The sequence below is a fragment of the Mastigoproctus giganteus genome, chromosome 9 (assembly GCF_048544385.1).
Source record: "Mastigoproctus giganteus isolate SK-2022 chromosome 9, ASM4854438v1, whole genome shotgun sequence".
NCBI lineage: Eukaryota > Metazoa > Arthropoda > Arachnida > Uropygi > Thelyphonidae > Mastigoproctus > Mastigoproctus giganteus.
Window position 1 is genome coordinate 100140836 of NC_143583.1, and position 16122 is coordinate 100156957.

The following is a 16122-nucleotide window of genomic DNA, read 5'->3' on the forward strand; positions in this document are numbered from 1 at the left end:
GAAAATTTTCTTCCAAGTGGCCTATAAATGTTTCTGCCAAGAGGGAAGATAGGGAGTTGCCCATACAGAGGCTTGGGATCTGGTTGTAGAAGGATCCATTGTAAGTGAAGTAAGGTTGTCCTGCCACAAGGTCGATTATATCTAAGATGTCTAATGATGTTATGGACTTGGTGAATCCCATGTTTATGTTCTGTTTAGGTTATTGTATATGATGGATTTGGTATCATGCAGTGAGATGGTGGTGTACTTAGATTGAAGGATACAAGAAAGTCTTCAGGTTTTATGGTTAGTTGTTGGAGTCTTTGGATGGCCTCTGATGAGTTATGAATCGAGTAGGTGCTTTTGGGTAGTATGTTCCCGACCAAGTTTGTTAACCAGATAGAGATTTGTTTCGCTGGTTGGGATCTTCCATCAATAATGAATCTGTTGGGGAATCCTGGTTTGTGACAAAGAATGAAGGAGTTTCTGAGTTGTTGGAATTCAAACAGCGAGTTCCTGAAACTTAGCCATAAATGGTTTAAGTATTTGGCATTGAGGTGGTTCAGTTTCTTTAAAATTGTATAATATCAATAATAAATTATTTAATCTACCATGTGACGTTGATAGTCTAGGGTCTATCAGTTCATTAACATGATAATGAGCAGTCATGTAGACTCCCCCCACCCCCACACCTCTTCCAAATAATTTAAATGTATCATCATCTCCACCAGTGGAATAGCCACTGGGGAAGCCAAAAAGGCACAAGTTTAATCCAGTCTAGTATATACGAAATTCAGTTTGTGGCCATTTGGGCTTGAGTGTAGGATTTAACCTATATTTTTCTTTTTACTTATTTTTATCTTTACTTTTCTTTGAAAATAATCTATTTGTAAAATCTGTGAAAATACAAAATAAACCGGAAGCACCCCAGCAATCTTTTTTTTTTTTTTTTTTTTAATTTTGTAAAAAAATCTGGTGTAAATAGAGCAAATTTCAAGTAACTTTCAAAATTTCCATTAAATACTTTGTTCAGATTTCTTATCATCAATAAAACATTAGAGGACTTTACTTAAAATACAGACTGGTGTAATCAGCCATATAATATGAAAGAAAGCATCCACTGTAAAATAAAATCTATTTTTGAAAGCAGAGTAGTTGTGATTTTTTTCTGAATTGAAAATCTATTAATTGGAATTGACAATGAGGTTCAGTTTTACTGAGAAAATACAGGAAACAGGTTTATTAAAATCCTTTTAACAGGAAACACGTTGAGATAAGTAAAAATAAGTTAAAAATAAATATTCATCAATAGCTTTGGGCATAGCTTGGCCTTCATCAGTTAGAAAGCATTAATACAAAACTGAAAAGAATGGTCAGTATGGTGGTCATGCAAGGTGAACCACACAACACAGGTACAGACAACAATCAGCAGTTGGAAGTAGAGGCTTGTGGTTGTGACTGCAAAGCTTGGGTTTGCTGCGTGTGCCAATGTCTATCATTCAAAAGGATGGTTGCTTCAATGATGGGATGGTTTGGTCCAGTTAAAAGAAGAATCACAACAACGTGAAATGTGAAGTGACTAACCAGATGTGCTGATGGTGCTGACGAGAGCGGTCAAATAATCTTGATGTCACACCGTGGGTCGATGTTGTGCTGGGTTGACAAGAAGTGTTCAGTGATTGCTGAGTGTTCTAAATCAGCGGTGTGGATAGCTCTCTCATGCTCGGAGACTCAATCTCTGAGCCTTCTTCCAGATTTACCAATGTAGCAGCCAGTGCAGTCATGGCAGGAAATGCGGTATACCAAACTGCTCCACAAGAGTGGGGGAAATTGGTGTCTTTACCCTCAAAAGAAGGGACCACAACTTCCTGCCTGGAAGCTGCAGGCACTTTATCCCATAACTCTGTAAGACCTTTGAGAGTTGTTGTGACAGGTTATGGGATAAAGCCCCCCCCCAGGGGTTCACATCTGATGGGTATGGGCTTGGCACACCCAGGGTCCTGAGCTGGATATCATCATTCTTCTCTTTACTCTACTTCTCTCTCTCTCTCTCTCTCTCTCTCTCTCTCTCTCTCTCTCTCTCTCTCTCTCTCTCTCTCTCTGGGTAAATCAGAAATTTTTTTTTTGCCAGGTGCAGCATAAGCTTCAGGCTTCCTTGCACCATATGGCTAATAATAATAATAATAATAAAGGTGCTCCGTAGCCCACATAATCTTTGCTGTATAAGGATATAATCAATCTGATTCCTTGTTTTATGATCAGGAGATTTCCATGTGTAGAGCCTTCTCAGGTGCTGCTGAAAGCAGGTGTTACATATGACAAGACTGTTCAGATGACAAAATTCAGTTAAACTCACCCCGCTCATTTCTAGTGCCAAGACCAAACCTACCACATTCCAGACTAGAAGAAACTGTCTTGCCTACTTCTGCATTAAAATCACCCACGAGTATCAAAACATCCTTTTTCGAGACCAGATCAAGAGCTGACTGGAGATTTTCATAATAAACATCCATATCTTTGTCTGTGGATGTTGATGTCGGTGCATATGCAACTAAAACTGTGAGATTTACTGGCTGGCTCTGAAGTCTAACCGTGATCATTTGACTATTAATAGGATTGTATCCAGGAAGAGACCTTGAACATTCCTTATTCAAAATGACAGCGACACCATGTTCTTTTACTTGGTCACTTCCAGAAAAAACAACCAAAAACCGATTTCCAGTTTTTAAATGACCTTGTCCTGTCCATATGACATCGGTTGCTCCTAAAATGTCAATTTTATACCTATCCATTTCATTGATGACCATATCATCCATCTTGCCTTCTTTTAAACTTTTTACATTCCATGTGGCCACGTTTACCCTCTTCTTTCTTAAATTTAATTTTGCAGGGCAGACAGTGGCATCCGGGATCTGGTTAACAGCAGTTTTTGAAGTTATTTTTGTTGTGGTCTCTGTGGAATCAGATAATGTGGTGGTATGCCATTGCCTCCTAACACATGACTGATTTTGAAAGGGCTGGCTTTAATCATAAGAAGAGTCATCATGCATCTCAAGAGATGCTTGGGAAGAGAAAGTTGACTACAACAGAGCCCTGTTTATTGCAGAAAGGCTGATTACAGCTGGCTTTCGCCTGGTTTCCAGAGGTCGTTTATATATATATATATATATATATATATATATATATTTTTTTTTTGTTATTTATTTTTTTTTTTCAGTATATTTGCACAATTAATTTTTATAACTTCAGTCATAAGGTGACAGATTTCGTACTTTTTTAAATATTCGCTCTTATATTTCAAAATTTAAATTCCTTTCATATAGTGTTAAACCGCTGCATAATCTTCAGTATTCTTCGAACGGGCTAACCGTTAAAGTTTTATTTTATTCTTAGATAAATATTTAGATAAATATTTTGCTTAAATATTTATCACTCAGACATAAAATATATGTGTAATGAATCTTCTTTATCTCTTCTTCCTTATGGTAAAATGTATTTTCATTTTTTTATGCTTCAAACCCCCAAATTTTAATAAACTAAGAGCACATTTAAACACAGCTACTACACGCAGCGCCACTGTAGTCATATACTGTGACTTGTAAAAGGGTTACATTTAATTGGAATTGTTATAAAGTTAATGTAATAGCTTTGGTATAATATAGAGAGCACAGTGATAAATAACATGCTTTATTTTTAGCTCTGGAATGTACTACATGCTTTAAGGAGGATTGATCCTGAACATCAGAATAATAGTGTTATTAGTGAAGGCGGAACTTCATCTCAAAATTCATCACAGCCCGGCCCTTCTTCAAGAAGATTAAATGAACCTTTGCCTCGATGGCATACCAGAAGGCATCTTGCTCGTGGTGGTACAGACACTTTCAGACAAACTGCAGGGTATGTAGAATTTAAGGTTTTAGAATTGGCAAAATAAATTTGATTACTTTATCATGTTCCTTGAAATTGTTAACTATCTTATTAATCATGACTGCAACACAAGCCTTGACAGGAACCTCCACAAGGTATTGCGGGGTGTCTTGTGGTTCGACTACCCGTGAATTGCACAATATGTAGAATGTCTACCCATTGCCATGTGCATGGTCATGGCATTGAATGTCCTTTTTCTATGGCCCCAAACGTGCTCATTTGCATTGTGATTTGGTGAGTCAGGCAGTCATGAGAGGATAGAGAATTCATTTTCATAATCCTGAAACCAGTTAGCAATTTCTGGACCATGTCGCATTTCATGTTGATAAAAACTAGTTGTCTAGATATTCTGTCATCATGAAGGGGTATTTTTTATTTTTTTTATGAAAACCCCAAACACGAGAGGTATTAGAACCTATAGTACTTAGTACCGTGCTTGGGTTGGAGGTTGAGAAGATGAAAGAAGATATTTGTTGACATTAGACTTGAACTTCTGTAGACTGTAATTTTCAGGAAATACATATGAACGAAGGTTGTTCCAGAAAATGGCAGTTGAATGAATAAATGAGGAAGAAGAAAAGTTGGTTCTGTGAGTTAAGTTGGACAGTAAATGGAAGTTGGCTGGTGGCGGCACGTGTTAGGACTGTTTTGAAACAGAGAGAGTGGGAATTATAAAAGCCAATTCAGAAGAACAGTGCCCATGTATCTGTAGAAAAGGCATGCAGCAGAAACAGTACGTTTATGAGACAGCGAGTGGAGAGACTCAGTTAGAGAGGAGTCATTAATTAACCTAACTGCCCTCTTCTGAATGGAATCTAGAAGCCTGAGAGAGGTTTTGGGGGCACCACCCCAGATGTGGGAACAATATCACATGGTAGGACAGATTTACAATTTGTACAGAGTGAACAACTGTTTGGAACAAAAGTAATGCCAAGAGCGAAAGAGAAAACCAATTTTTTTTAGATGCAGAGGAAGCAATATTTGTAATGTGCTTGTGCCAAGAGAGATTAGAAGTCAGGGTAATCCCGATCTCCAGGTAATTATCCAGGGTAATCCCGATCTCCAGGTAATTATCCAGGGTAATCCCGATCTCCAGGTAATTATCCAGGGTAATCCCGATCTCCAGGTAATTATCCAGGGTAATCCCGATCTCCAGGTAATTCAGATGAAAGGTTTCTAGGTAGTTTAAGAGTTGGTAGTTAATTGATTTCTCCATTACTTTAGAAATTTTATAATTCTGGAAAGAATTATCCCCACTGGATAATTACCTGGAGATCGGCATTTAAGGAATTGGTAGCGGATTTTCAAGGAGTTGAAGCTGATTGAGCAGGGCATGGTTTTCTCAAAAGGAAAGTAGAATGCAATGTGCTATCATCGGCAAAACTATGGATAGGATTTCCAGTCAACGGAAGAAGGTCATTAATATACAAGAGGAATAGAATGGGGGGAAGAACTGAAACTTGGGGGACATCGGCATTAGTGGAGAAGTTAGAAGACAGAGAGCCATCTACCATCACCCTCAATGAGCGATCAGAGAAAAAACTGGATAACCCATTACAAAAAACATTTGGCAAACCATAAGATCGATGCTTGTTTAGAAGACCTTTATGCCAAACACGATCGAAACCTTTGAGATGTCAAGAGCAACTGCTTGTGCTTCACTGAACTTTTCCATTGAATTTGTCCATAAATGGATAACATTAGCCAGAATGTCACCAGTGGCTTGACACTGACAGAATCCATACTGGTGATCGTTGATCAGATGAAAGGTTTCTAGGTAGTTTAAGAGTTGGTAGTTAATTGATTTCTCCATTACTTTAGAAAGAGTAGAAATAATTGCAATGGGACAATAATTGGATGGGATTGATTTGTCATCCTTTTTAGGAACTGGCTGGATATGAGCAAATTTCCAAGCAGAATGAAAAACACCTTTGGAATAAGAAAGTGAAAAAAGGCGGCAAAGAACAAGAGTAAGTTCAGGAGTACAGGTTTTGAGAACAAGTGGAGAAATACCATCAGGACCTGGAGCCTTCTTAGCATCAAGATTCATCAAAATCCTTCTGACTTCCTTTTGACGGAAGGCCACACAAGGCATTGAATGGAGCATGTTTAGAATGATGGGAGGTGTTTTACCAAAATCATGAATACATGAGTTGGAAGAAAAATGGGATGCTAGCAGGTCAGCTTTATCGTTGGCTTAAGTGACAACAGAACCATCTGGTTTTGACAGGTGGGAACTGAGATGGGCAAAAGTTGTGGCCAATAGCTTTGGCAAGAGGCCAAAATGCTTGGCTGCCATTAGGGCATGAAGCAAGTTTTCTGCTCTTAGCCTGTTCAAAATCTAGTTTGGACTGATTAATAACTGTTTTACAATTGTTACGAGCTTTGGTATAGGCAGAAAATGAAACTGAAGAATTGGAAACAAGCCAATTATGATATGCAACATTCTTCTCTTGAACAGCCTTAGCACATTTATTGGAAAACCAAGGTTTAGATAAAAGACGAGATTTTAAAGTGGAGTGTGGGATAAAGGATTCCATTCCTGCAAGAATAATTTCACTGACACGATCTGAGCAAACGTTGACAACAGAAGTTTTGAAACAGTAATCCGACCAAGGAAAAGAAGAAAAGAAGTCTCGCAGGTCATCCCATTTTGCATTCTTGTAATGCCAAACAACACGAGGTTGGGAATAGCCATGAGATAAAGGTTCCATTGGAGAAGAGACAATCACCAAGTTGTGATCTGAAGTGCCTAAAGGATCTCTCCCTTCGACCGTGTACTTAGAAGGGTTGTTTGTGAGAAAAAGATCAAGCGCATTGGCTGTATGATTAGGATTGTCCAGTATTCTTGTAGGTAAATGAACAATCTGTGCAAGGTCTTTAGTAATTGCAAAAGCCTTAGCATCTCGACCAGATGGGTAGTGACTAGTAAATGGAAGCGAACTGGAGTTGTGAACATTAAAATCACCAAGGAAAATTATCTCACTGTTAGAAAAGTTGGACTGGTGAAAGCCAAGTTGCAAAGAGAGGAAGTCAAAGAGCTCCAAGTGATTAGTGGAGTTGAGAGAACGGTAGAGACAACAGATGAATTTGACACAATGAGGCAGAGAGATTTTAAGCCAGAGAAGATCGAAAAGAGGCGATTCCAAATTGCCAAATCTCTGACAGGGAATATCAGAATGGACATATGCACAAGTACCACCTTTGAGGCGAAAGGAATCATACTGTGAATAATTTGGGTAATTGAGATGAGCAGCAGATGAATCAACCGATAACTGAGATTCTGTCAGAAAAAGTACATGGGGTTTGGCACACTGCAAGTGGAAACGGACTTTGTTGAGATTAGAATTAAGACCACATATATTTGTGAAGACATTCTTATCAAAACTAAAGAACTAAAATGGTCTTGGGCAGGACACATAGCTCGAAGACATGATGACAGATGGACTAAGAAAATAACAGAATGGTATCCAAGAGGAGCTAGAAGAAAACCTGGAAGACAAAGGCGGAGATGGATAGATGAAATTCATGAGTTTGTGGGTAGTAAATGGATGTCCAGTGCTCAAAACAGAAGCAACTGGAAAGTTGCTGGAGAGGCCTTCATCCTGCAGTGGATTGAAAATGGCTGATGATGATGATGATGATATTTGTGAAATGAACTAGGAAGTGTTTGGGAGGTTTAGATCTTTTTGCAGATAAGCTTGCTCTATTAGTTTGACAATTCGTGGTGTATTCAATAGTAAGAAAAAGTGGGGAGGACATGCTGTATGAAGTATTGAAATTTTTGGATATGGCTTACACATGGTAAGAATATCCCCAGATCCTTGACATGACATGGCCTTGACAATACCCCCCCCCCCCCCACATACACACTACTCAGACTCCCTCTGGTCACTATCTGGCAGAGTTGAGGTAGCAAGATTATACGCTAGCTGATCCGGAAGCCTCCTAAAGAGTTACCAATAGGTTCGGTCCGGTGTACTAACTAGCGGCTGGCCTGTGATCACCGTTTTAGAGTTGTACCCTCGAAATGTAAGGAAGATTGGATCTTGCTATGATGTTCATCATAACCACAAAAGTCATCGGTCAGATGGAAGAGATGGGAAAAGGTTGACCAGAACTTAGCTCTGGAGACTAAATATGGGTTCCACCACTTCAAGCTTTCAATAAGCAAAGTGGTGGTATTTCCCCGGTTGATGAGAGTCATCTACCATCTAGTATTGCCTGGTAACACAGAGGGGCGGCATTCCTCCATGTGGTGTGGGTTTCACAGCTCGACCCCTGCTTACGTTGGTTTACACGTGGGTTGTCACCCACAGTTTGCTTGTGCATGGAGGTTATACCCAGGATTACTAACAATCCCACTATTGTGAAGGTGCAAGCAAAGAATTTGGTCTTACAGACAGTCTGGACTTTGCCGAAATTGGGTCCACTTGACTTGAATGCCACCCGAATATCAGTTCCATCAACGTTTTAGACACCCAGGTAGCCAGTAGAGCTTGTCTGGCATGTCTGTGACAACCTCAAGGACTAGATACTTAGCAGTGATAGAAAGGTAAGTGTTCCTATTTAGCCATTGATTGACAATGACCAGAGCATGCCACGAACAGTTCCCAAACAATAACACCACTTCTTCCATCCAGCCAAACATTAAAGTACGTCCAAGTGCACTGGCCTTGTGTTGCATTCTCCAATGTGTCCATCAGCATGATAAGAGTTGCAAATGGGATTCATCAGACCATGTGACATATTTCTACACGTGGGTGATCCAGTGTCGGTGCTTGTGTGCCGATGCAAGGCACAGTTTTTTTATTTCTCATAGTGAGTATATGTACCCTATGATGGCTGTTGGCTGCCATTGTGTATAGGAGCTAATGTCCAACACATAGTTCATGTGGATATTGGTCTTGCTATTTCCAAATTGTAGTGGATGGGCCACTATGTTGTGTCACTGCTATGTTACAAGATGAGATGTGTGATGCTCACCATGTGCATTGGCCACACATGGGTATCCCACATGTCCTTTGGCTGATTGTTCAACTGCTATTGAGTCAGTCACAGTAGACTCATAGGTTTAATTTTCAGCTTTTCAGGAACAGGTAATAACCTTTTAACGACTGTAGAATTTTACTTTGGAATAGATTTTACAAACCAACATGTCAGATAAAACTGACAAAACTTCAATGAAACACACAGTTTTAATTTTCAGCTTTTCAAGAACAGGTGGAGCTTTGACTGACAAGTAAACTTTAAGAATACAGATAATTTTATTTTCAGGTTTCAAGAACAGATGGAAACAGCAAGGAATTTATTTTCAGGTCTCAGCAGCAGAGTGAAACAGCAAGGAATTTATGTTTCAGGGGGGAAAAAATAAAGTTTTCAATCCTGCAAGGTTTTCCATCCCACTCACAAGGTGCTGCATCTGTGATGTGGCAATGGGCAGCCCTTCCCATAACCACTCCAAAATAAACCCTTCCAATTAACACCCACAATGCATTGTCACAAAATTAACGTTAAAATATTCACAAAAATTCACTGTGACGTTACAATCGATACACTCAAACACTACATCTAACCCAAATCTAACAGGGGAACCTGCACAGTCACAAGGTAAGATGACCACTCGCCAAGCATAACAACCTTGGTTCATGACCCGAAAAATAAAGTGAAAATTAAAATCGGAAATTACCACTAATGCCATCTATTGAGGGAAAAACAAACCAATGCCAGAAAAATAAACTGATTTTTTTTCCCACCCCAACCCCTTTCGTAAAGGATTCTGGGTTGAATCCGTTCATACCTATTCCCGTTACTACTACTTGTGCTTATTCACATTTTTTTGTATTTCTTCTGTCTATAACTGTCTTAATACAAAGGTTCGTATTTCTTTGGCCAGTGTGTATTTATTATATGTATACAGTCAAATCTTGTTAATACAAAGTTCAAAGGACCTAAATTTTCACTTTTTGTAATAGCGAGGTTTGTAGTAATGAAGTCCCCCAAAGGTGTCAAAATTTTACCATTTTTTTTTTTTTTTTTTTTTTTTGGTACATACTGTATATCCAAGAATAATAATAATAAATAATAATATCAAAAATAAATTTATAAAAATAAAATAAAATAAAAACAAAAGCCTTGTCTAACAATACAGTAATAGGAATAACATATTTTTTAAAGATTTTATTTTATTTGTAAGATAGACTAAGAAAAAAGCAATTAACGGAAATGAAAATATTGTACAGTTTATATTTTGATATATATACAATATTTTAGTATCACAGTAAAAAGAATTACAATATTATAATATAAAAGGAGACATACAACCTATTAATTTTTTAATAAATTAATCTAATTTAAAGAATCCAATCTTGTTTGCACAGTTTTTGTCCTATAGGCATTTTTAACTACAGCACAGACATTATCAAATGCAATAGTTGTTTCTTTATCAACATTACTGCAGGCGAACACATTCTCTGTTGTGTTCAATGCATTTTGGGCATCTTTTTTAGATGGCAGTGTGCGTGCTTTTTCACTGTTGCTAGTAACAAAAATATCATTTTGTTTGGTACCCAGCAGCTCTTCTGGTGTTGGCATTGTAGTGGTAGCAACTTCATCATCCACCTTCACAAACTCTTCAAATTTGCCAACAAAATCCATATGCTCCTTCAAATTCCTCAATGTTGCTATCACATTCATCTGCTGGACCATGTTTTTCAGAGCCACTCTTTCTGAAGCAGTTGATTATTACATTTGATGTAATACTTTTCCAAGCAATAACAAGATTACGGATAGCATCCAAGACATTCCAATTTGGCTGCAAATTGTTCCCCCCTATGTTGCAGATCAAGTACCTTATCAGGCTGGCTCTATATGCTCTCTTGAGGTTATAAATAATGCCTTGATCCAGTGGTTGCATTAAACTGGTGGTATTGGGGGTAAAAACAACAGCCGTATATTTGTCACCTTGTCTCTGCAGAATGTGCTGTACAACAGTCTAGAATCATCAAAATGTTCTTTTTTTCTGAAGACATTCTTCTGTCCAATTTTGATACCCTAGACTGAAAAATTTTGACCGTAAGCCAAGCACTTCTATTTGCCTCATAATCACTGGGAAGTTGGTTAACTGATTTAAAACATCTTGGCTTGGAAAACTTACCAATCACAAGTGGGCCTAGTTTTGTATTGCCATTTGAATTGCAGCATAACAGAACAATGAGCCTTTGTTTACTGAATTTTCCACCATGACAAGACTCTCCTCAAACACCAAATGTTTTGTTTGGCAGCAAATTATAAAATAAACCTGTCTCGTCAAGATTAAAAATAACCTTTGCCTCATATTTTTCAAGAATGGACCGTACAGTCCACAACCAGTCGTAGCCTTTTCTTTTTTGACTAATCCAGACTCACTGCAAACATTTCGCAAAATCTTTGGAGCCAGCCACTGCTGCATTTGAAGACGCTAATTCCATGTTGCTGAGCTAGATAATTTGCCTTTTCTTGCAAAATTGGACCTGATATTGACAAATTAGATGCATGCATTTGTTGGTACCACTCAAAGTTTCAAGCTCCTTGTGTTTTGCACCACGAATTCATTTCCTGTTTTTCATACCTGCTCCAGTGTTACACACTTGTTCATCTTTTTTGGTTTTTCAGTATCATAGATAAAGTAGGTAAAGGGATGTTGTATTTCTTTGCAATGTCTGTTTTGCTTTCCATCTTATCAGCCTCTTGTATAATTTTTAGTTTAATTTCCAGGCTTAATTCTGTCTGTTTACTTTTTGCCGCCATAACACTGCTACATAAGATTTAATATAAACAAATTTTAAATTAATTTAAAGACAAGTTCCAAAAAAAGACATCAGCTCAGATAAAATGGCACAAAAAATAGATTGCTGTATACGATAGCAAAAGACTCTGAACTGGGCTAACAATTGCAACTGACCTTATTCCCGTGGAGAGCGAGGGAGTGCATGTAAACAACTTAGAAAAACTTTTTATTCTTTTGTTAATTTAACAACTCATCCTTCAGAAAGATGTTTTTCAGAGTGCACTTGACGCTGTAGCAACCATAAACTGCTTTTGTTTACACAAAACTAATTTCTAACAAGTCAGTGCCATCCTTCAGGAAGTGGGTGGCCATGGGCAATAATCGGTTCGCTCTGCCAAAATTTGTATTAAACATACAAAATGGCAATATTTATTTCTCACAGGGTGAAAAAGAACTTTGTAATACATATTAAGCTCCTTGTGTTTTGCACCACGAATTCATTTCCTGTTTTTCATACCTGCACCAGTGTCACACACTTCTGTAATAAAAGAATATATTTACATAGAAAAGCCTATCCTTTCACAGGGGAATGGTATGTGCTTCATATAAACGAGTACTTTATATAAACCAAGTTTTTATTAATGAAATTTTACTGTATATTTAATTTACATGTTTTCGTGTGAACCCTGATTGGTCCAAAGCAGGTGTAACGTAACATCATTGGTGACACCAAATTTTGCAGTACGTACAAAGCCTATTTTGGAATATCTATGAGTGATTAAGATAAGTTGTGGGCATGCACCTTGTGTCTGCTGTGGTAGTTGCAGATCAACATTAGAGGGATGGTTTTATGGTAGCTCTAATTGTATAACTTTTGCATATACCTCAAATATGGAAAGAGCCCACGAACCATCATGAAGACTGCTTACTTTGAAATATTTTTCCATAATGTTTTCATGACATTTTTAGATAGTATTCAAAATTATTCCAATTTCAATTGTTTCTTCTGTTTCATTGATGTCTTTAGTTATTTCTTTTATCTTATCAAAGTATTTTTCCATACTTCTAAAATATTCTTTTTTCCTGTTGTAATTTTTGTCCTTACTTTTTATTACCTTAGTTATGGTTTTATCCTCCTGTTCCCAGATTTTTAACTAATTGCCAAAATATTCTTCTTCCTTCCTTCCTTCCTGATACTTATTTTCTATATGTTTTCCAAAATTTTCTTCGGATTTTTCTTTAGCTTCTTACACACATCTGATCCTTTCACTTTTTTTTTATATTCTAATAAGAATTTCCTAGATTTCTTTGCCAAAAATTTCATACTTTTTCTCTTCCCCAACTGCCTCTTTAATTTGATAGGTCCATCGTGGCATTCTGAATTTCCTGTCTTTACAAACCTTTACTTCCTCATGTACCTTTTTTGTAACTCGCACCAACATAGTCTCAAATTTTTGCTATTCTTCATCTTAAGTCATGTTTGTATCAGAAATGTCATTTAACTTGTGAGCATGAAGACTTGGTTGGTAAATCTGACAGTTTTTCAATTTTTGTCTGCTTTAACATTTTTTTTACAACTCTTATTTTTATCAGTGATCATTTTTAATTTGTTCAATACAAGATGATGGTTGCTTCCATTCACAAACTAGAATAAGGGACTTATTCAAACTAAGGAAAAATAATTATTGACCGAATTGCAGGAAATTTTTCTTTAGGCAACAAGTTGTTAATTATCGGAACAGATTACCTTCTTGGATTGCTGAGGCCAAAAAAAATTGTTTTGAGGAATTCGAAGGGCTGCCTGGATTGTGTTTATATCCTCCCAGTACCTATAGGAGGAAGATAACACCCAGAAATTTTTTTTTTCTGCTAGTGCAGCAAAACACTTTGACTTGTACTGTATGTTCAGTCATAATACGGTACACATTACTAGAGGTTCGGTTGCCTGAAATAGGAATATGGACAATAATGTTAGCCATCCTGAATAAATAAACTTATTAGGCACTGAGAAAAACATTATGCACATGTTATAAAAGAGGGGCCTTGAGTGCCAGGAATAGTCGTAATGAAAAAAAAATATTGCTTCTATCCAAAAGATTAAAAAAATTTCTTATTTCCTCTATACACAGATTAAAGGTACTGCTATGGGTGCTCTGGTCAGTACCATCCATAGCCAATATCACTATGGAAACCTTGGAAGAGGACATTAGCATTAGTTGAGGCATATGATGCAAGAAAGCAAGCTTATACAGCATCAGCAAAGAAAAAAAAAACAAAAACCTTCCCATTTCACCCATCTGGTCACTCCAAATGTTTCTCTAGTTCAGCCTTAAATTTATTTAAGCTGTCAACTTCCACAACAACAGATGAAAGTCTGTTCCAGGAATCAACTACCCGTTGGCTAAAGGCAAACTTCCACACATCTATTCTACAACTGTCTTTCCTCAGTTTGAATCTATACCCCCTCAGATTCTTAATCTGAGCAAGTAGAAGTATCTCGTTAGCATTTAGCCTGCTCAAACCATTCAAGGCCTTATACACCTTGATTAGATCACCTTGCAGGTGCCTAGTCTCCAGATGCTGCAACTGGCAGAATTAAGCCTTTCTTCGTAAGCACACCCCTTTATTCCCCTACTAATCTTGTTGCCCTTCTCTGTACTCATTCTAGAAACTCAACATCCTTCCTAAAATGAGGCTTCCAAGACCTGTTTACAGTACCCAAGGTGTGACCTGACCATTGCCTTATATAAAGGGGTAATCACCACCTTGTCTCTGCTTGCAAAATTCCTGTATATCATTGACAAAACTCCATGACCTGCTCTGGCAGTCCATCTGCACTGCTCAGAGAACTTCATATCTGACTGCACAATTACTCCCAGGTCTTTCATTCTCCACCTCCCTGAGTGTAGTACTACACAGTTGATACGTTTCTCTTGGGTTACTGCTACCCATATGGAGTACTTTGCATTTGTCAATGTTAAACTTCAGTTGCCACTTCTCAGCCCATCTGCCTAACTTTTCTAGATCTGTTACAGTAGCATACTGTCTTTATTGTCATTAACAACCCTGCCAACCTTTGTATCATCTGCAAACTTTCATCGATATCATTGATAAATACACAAAACAACAATGAGCCCAGCACTGAACCCTGGAAAACTCCGCTAATAATATTAGTCTACTTAGAGCAGTGTCCATTTATTACCACCCCCTGCCATATCCCACTCAACCATCCCTTTATCCATTGCAGTAACTTGCCCTTAATGCCATACCGCTCCAATTTGTGCATCAGTCTTCCACGTGCAACAGTATCAAAAGCCTTTCTAAGATCCAAATATATGATATCAAAGTTATTCCCTGCATCTAGTTGCTTTGTGACCACATCATAGTATCCAATCAAATTGGTCAGATAAGACTTCCCCTTAACAAACCAATGCCATTTCTGAGCTGTTACTGCTGTCTTGTCTAGGTGATCCTGTATCACCTCTTTTACCAGTGACTTCATTATTTTCCCCGGAACAGAAGTTAAACTAACAGGTCTATAATTATTTGTGTCACCCTTTGAACCCCCTTTGTGAATTGGGGATTCATTTGCACATCTCCAGTCCATGGGGACCTCCCCTGAACCAAAGGATGCTCTCATAAATATGGCTAATGGTTTGCTTACTTCCCTTGCTGCCTCCTTCATTATAAATGGATAGATTTCATCTGCGCCGGTACCTTTTTTATGTTTAACTTCAACAATTTCTAGAGCAGCACCCATTGGTTACCACTCTCTGTCTTCTCCCACTAAACGATCCTTTTATCCATTGTAGCAACTTACCCTCAATACCATTCTGCTACAATTTGTACAGTAGTCTTCCATGCGCAACAGTGTCAAAAGCTTTCCTGAAATCCAAGTATATGATATCAAAATTATTTTTTGCATCCAGTTCCTTTGTAACCACATCATAATATCCAATCAAATTTGTCAGACAAGACTTTCCCTTAACAAACCCATGCTGTGTCTGAATTATCGCTGCAGTCTTATCTAGATGATCCTGCAATGCATCTTGAACCAGTGACTCCATTATTTTTCCTGGAACAGAAGTTAAACTAACTGGTCTGTAATTACTCATGTCACCCTTCAATCCCCCTTTGTGAATTGGGGATATATTTGCACATCTCCAGTCCGTGGGGACCTCCATTGAGTCCAAGGATGCTCTCATAATTATGGCTAAGGGTTTGCTTACTTCCTTTGCCACCTTCTTTAATATAACTGAATAGATCCCATCCACCCCAGGTGCCTTATGTTTAACTTCAACAATTTCTCCTCCACTTTGCTCTCAGTTATTACAAAATCACATAGCTCCCTGTTAGTTTGAACTTCTAGCATTCCTCTCTTTGAATAACTCCTCATGTGTGAATGTAAATGCAAAATACTCATTTGGTTTATCAGCTACTTGAGCAGG

The 16122-nt window shown here is 37.9% G+C and overlaps 1 protein-coding gene across 1 annotated transcript in view; it reads left to right on the forward strand.

Annotated features, from left to right (window-relative positions):
• Positions 1-16122, forward strand: part of LOC150080591 (E3 ubiquitin-protein ligase RNF115-like) — a 227649-nt gene that overhangs the window by 64376 nt on the left and 147151 nt on the right. The window contains exon 4 of the mRNA XM_090381020.1: positions 3677-3876. Within this exon, the coding sequence (XP_090237146.1) occupies positions 3677-3876 (200 nt within the window). The remainder of the gene's footprint in view (positions 1-3676; positions 3877-16122) is intronic.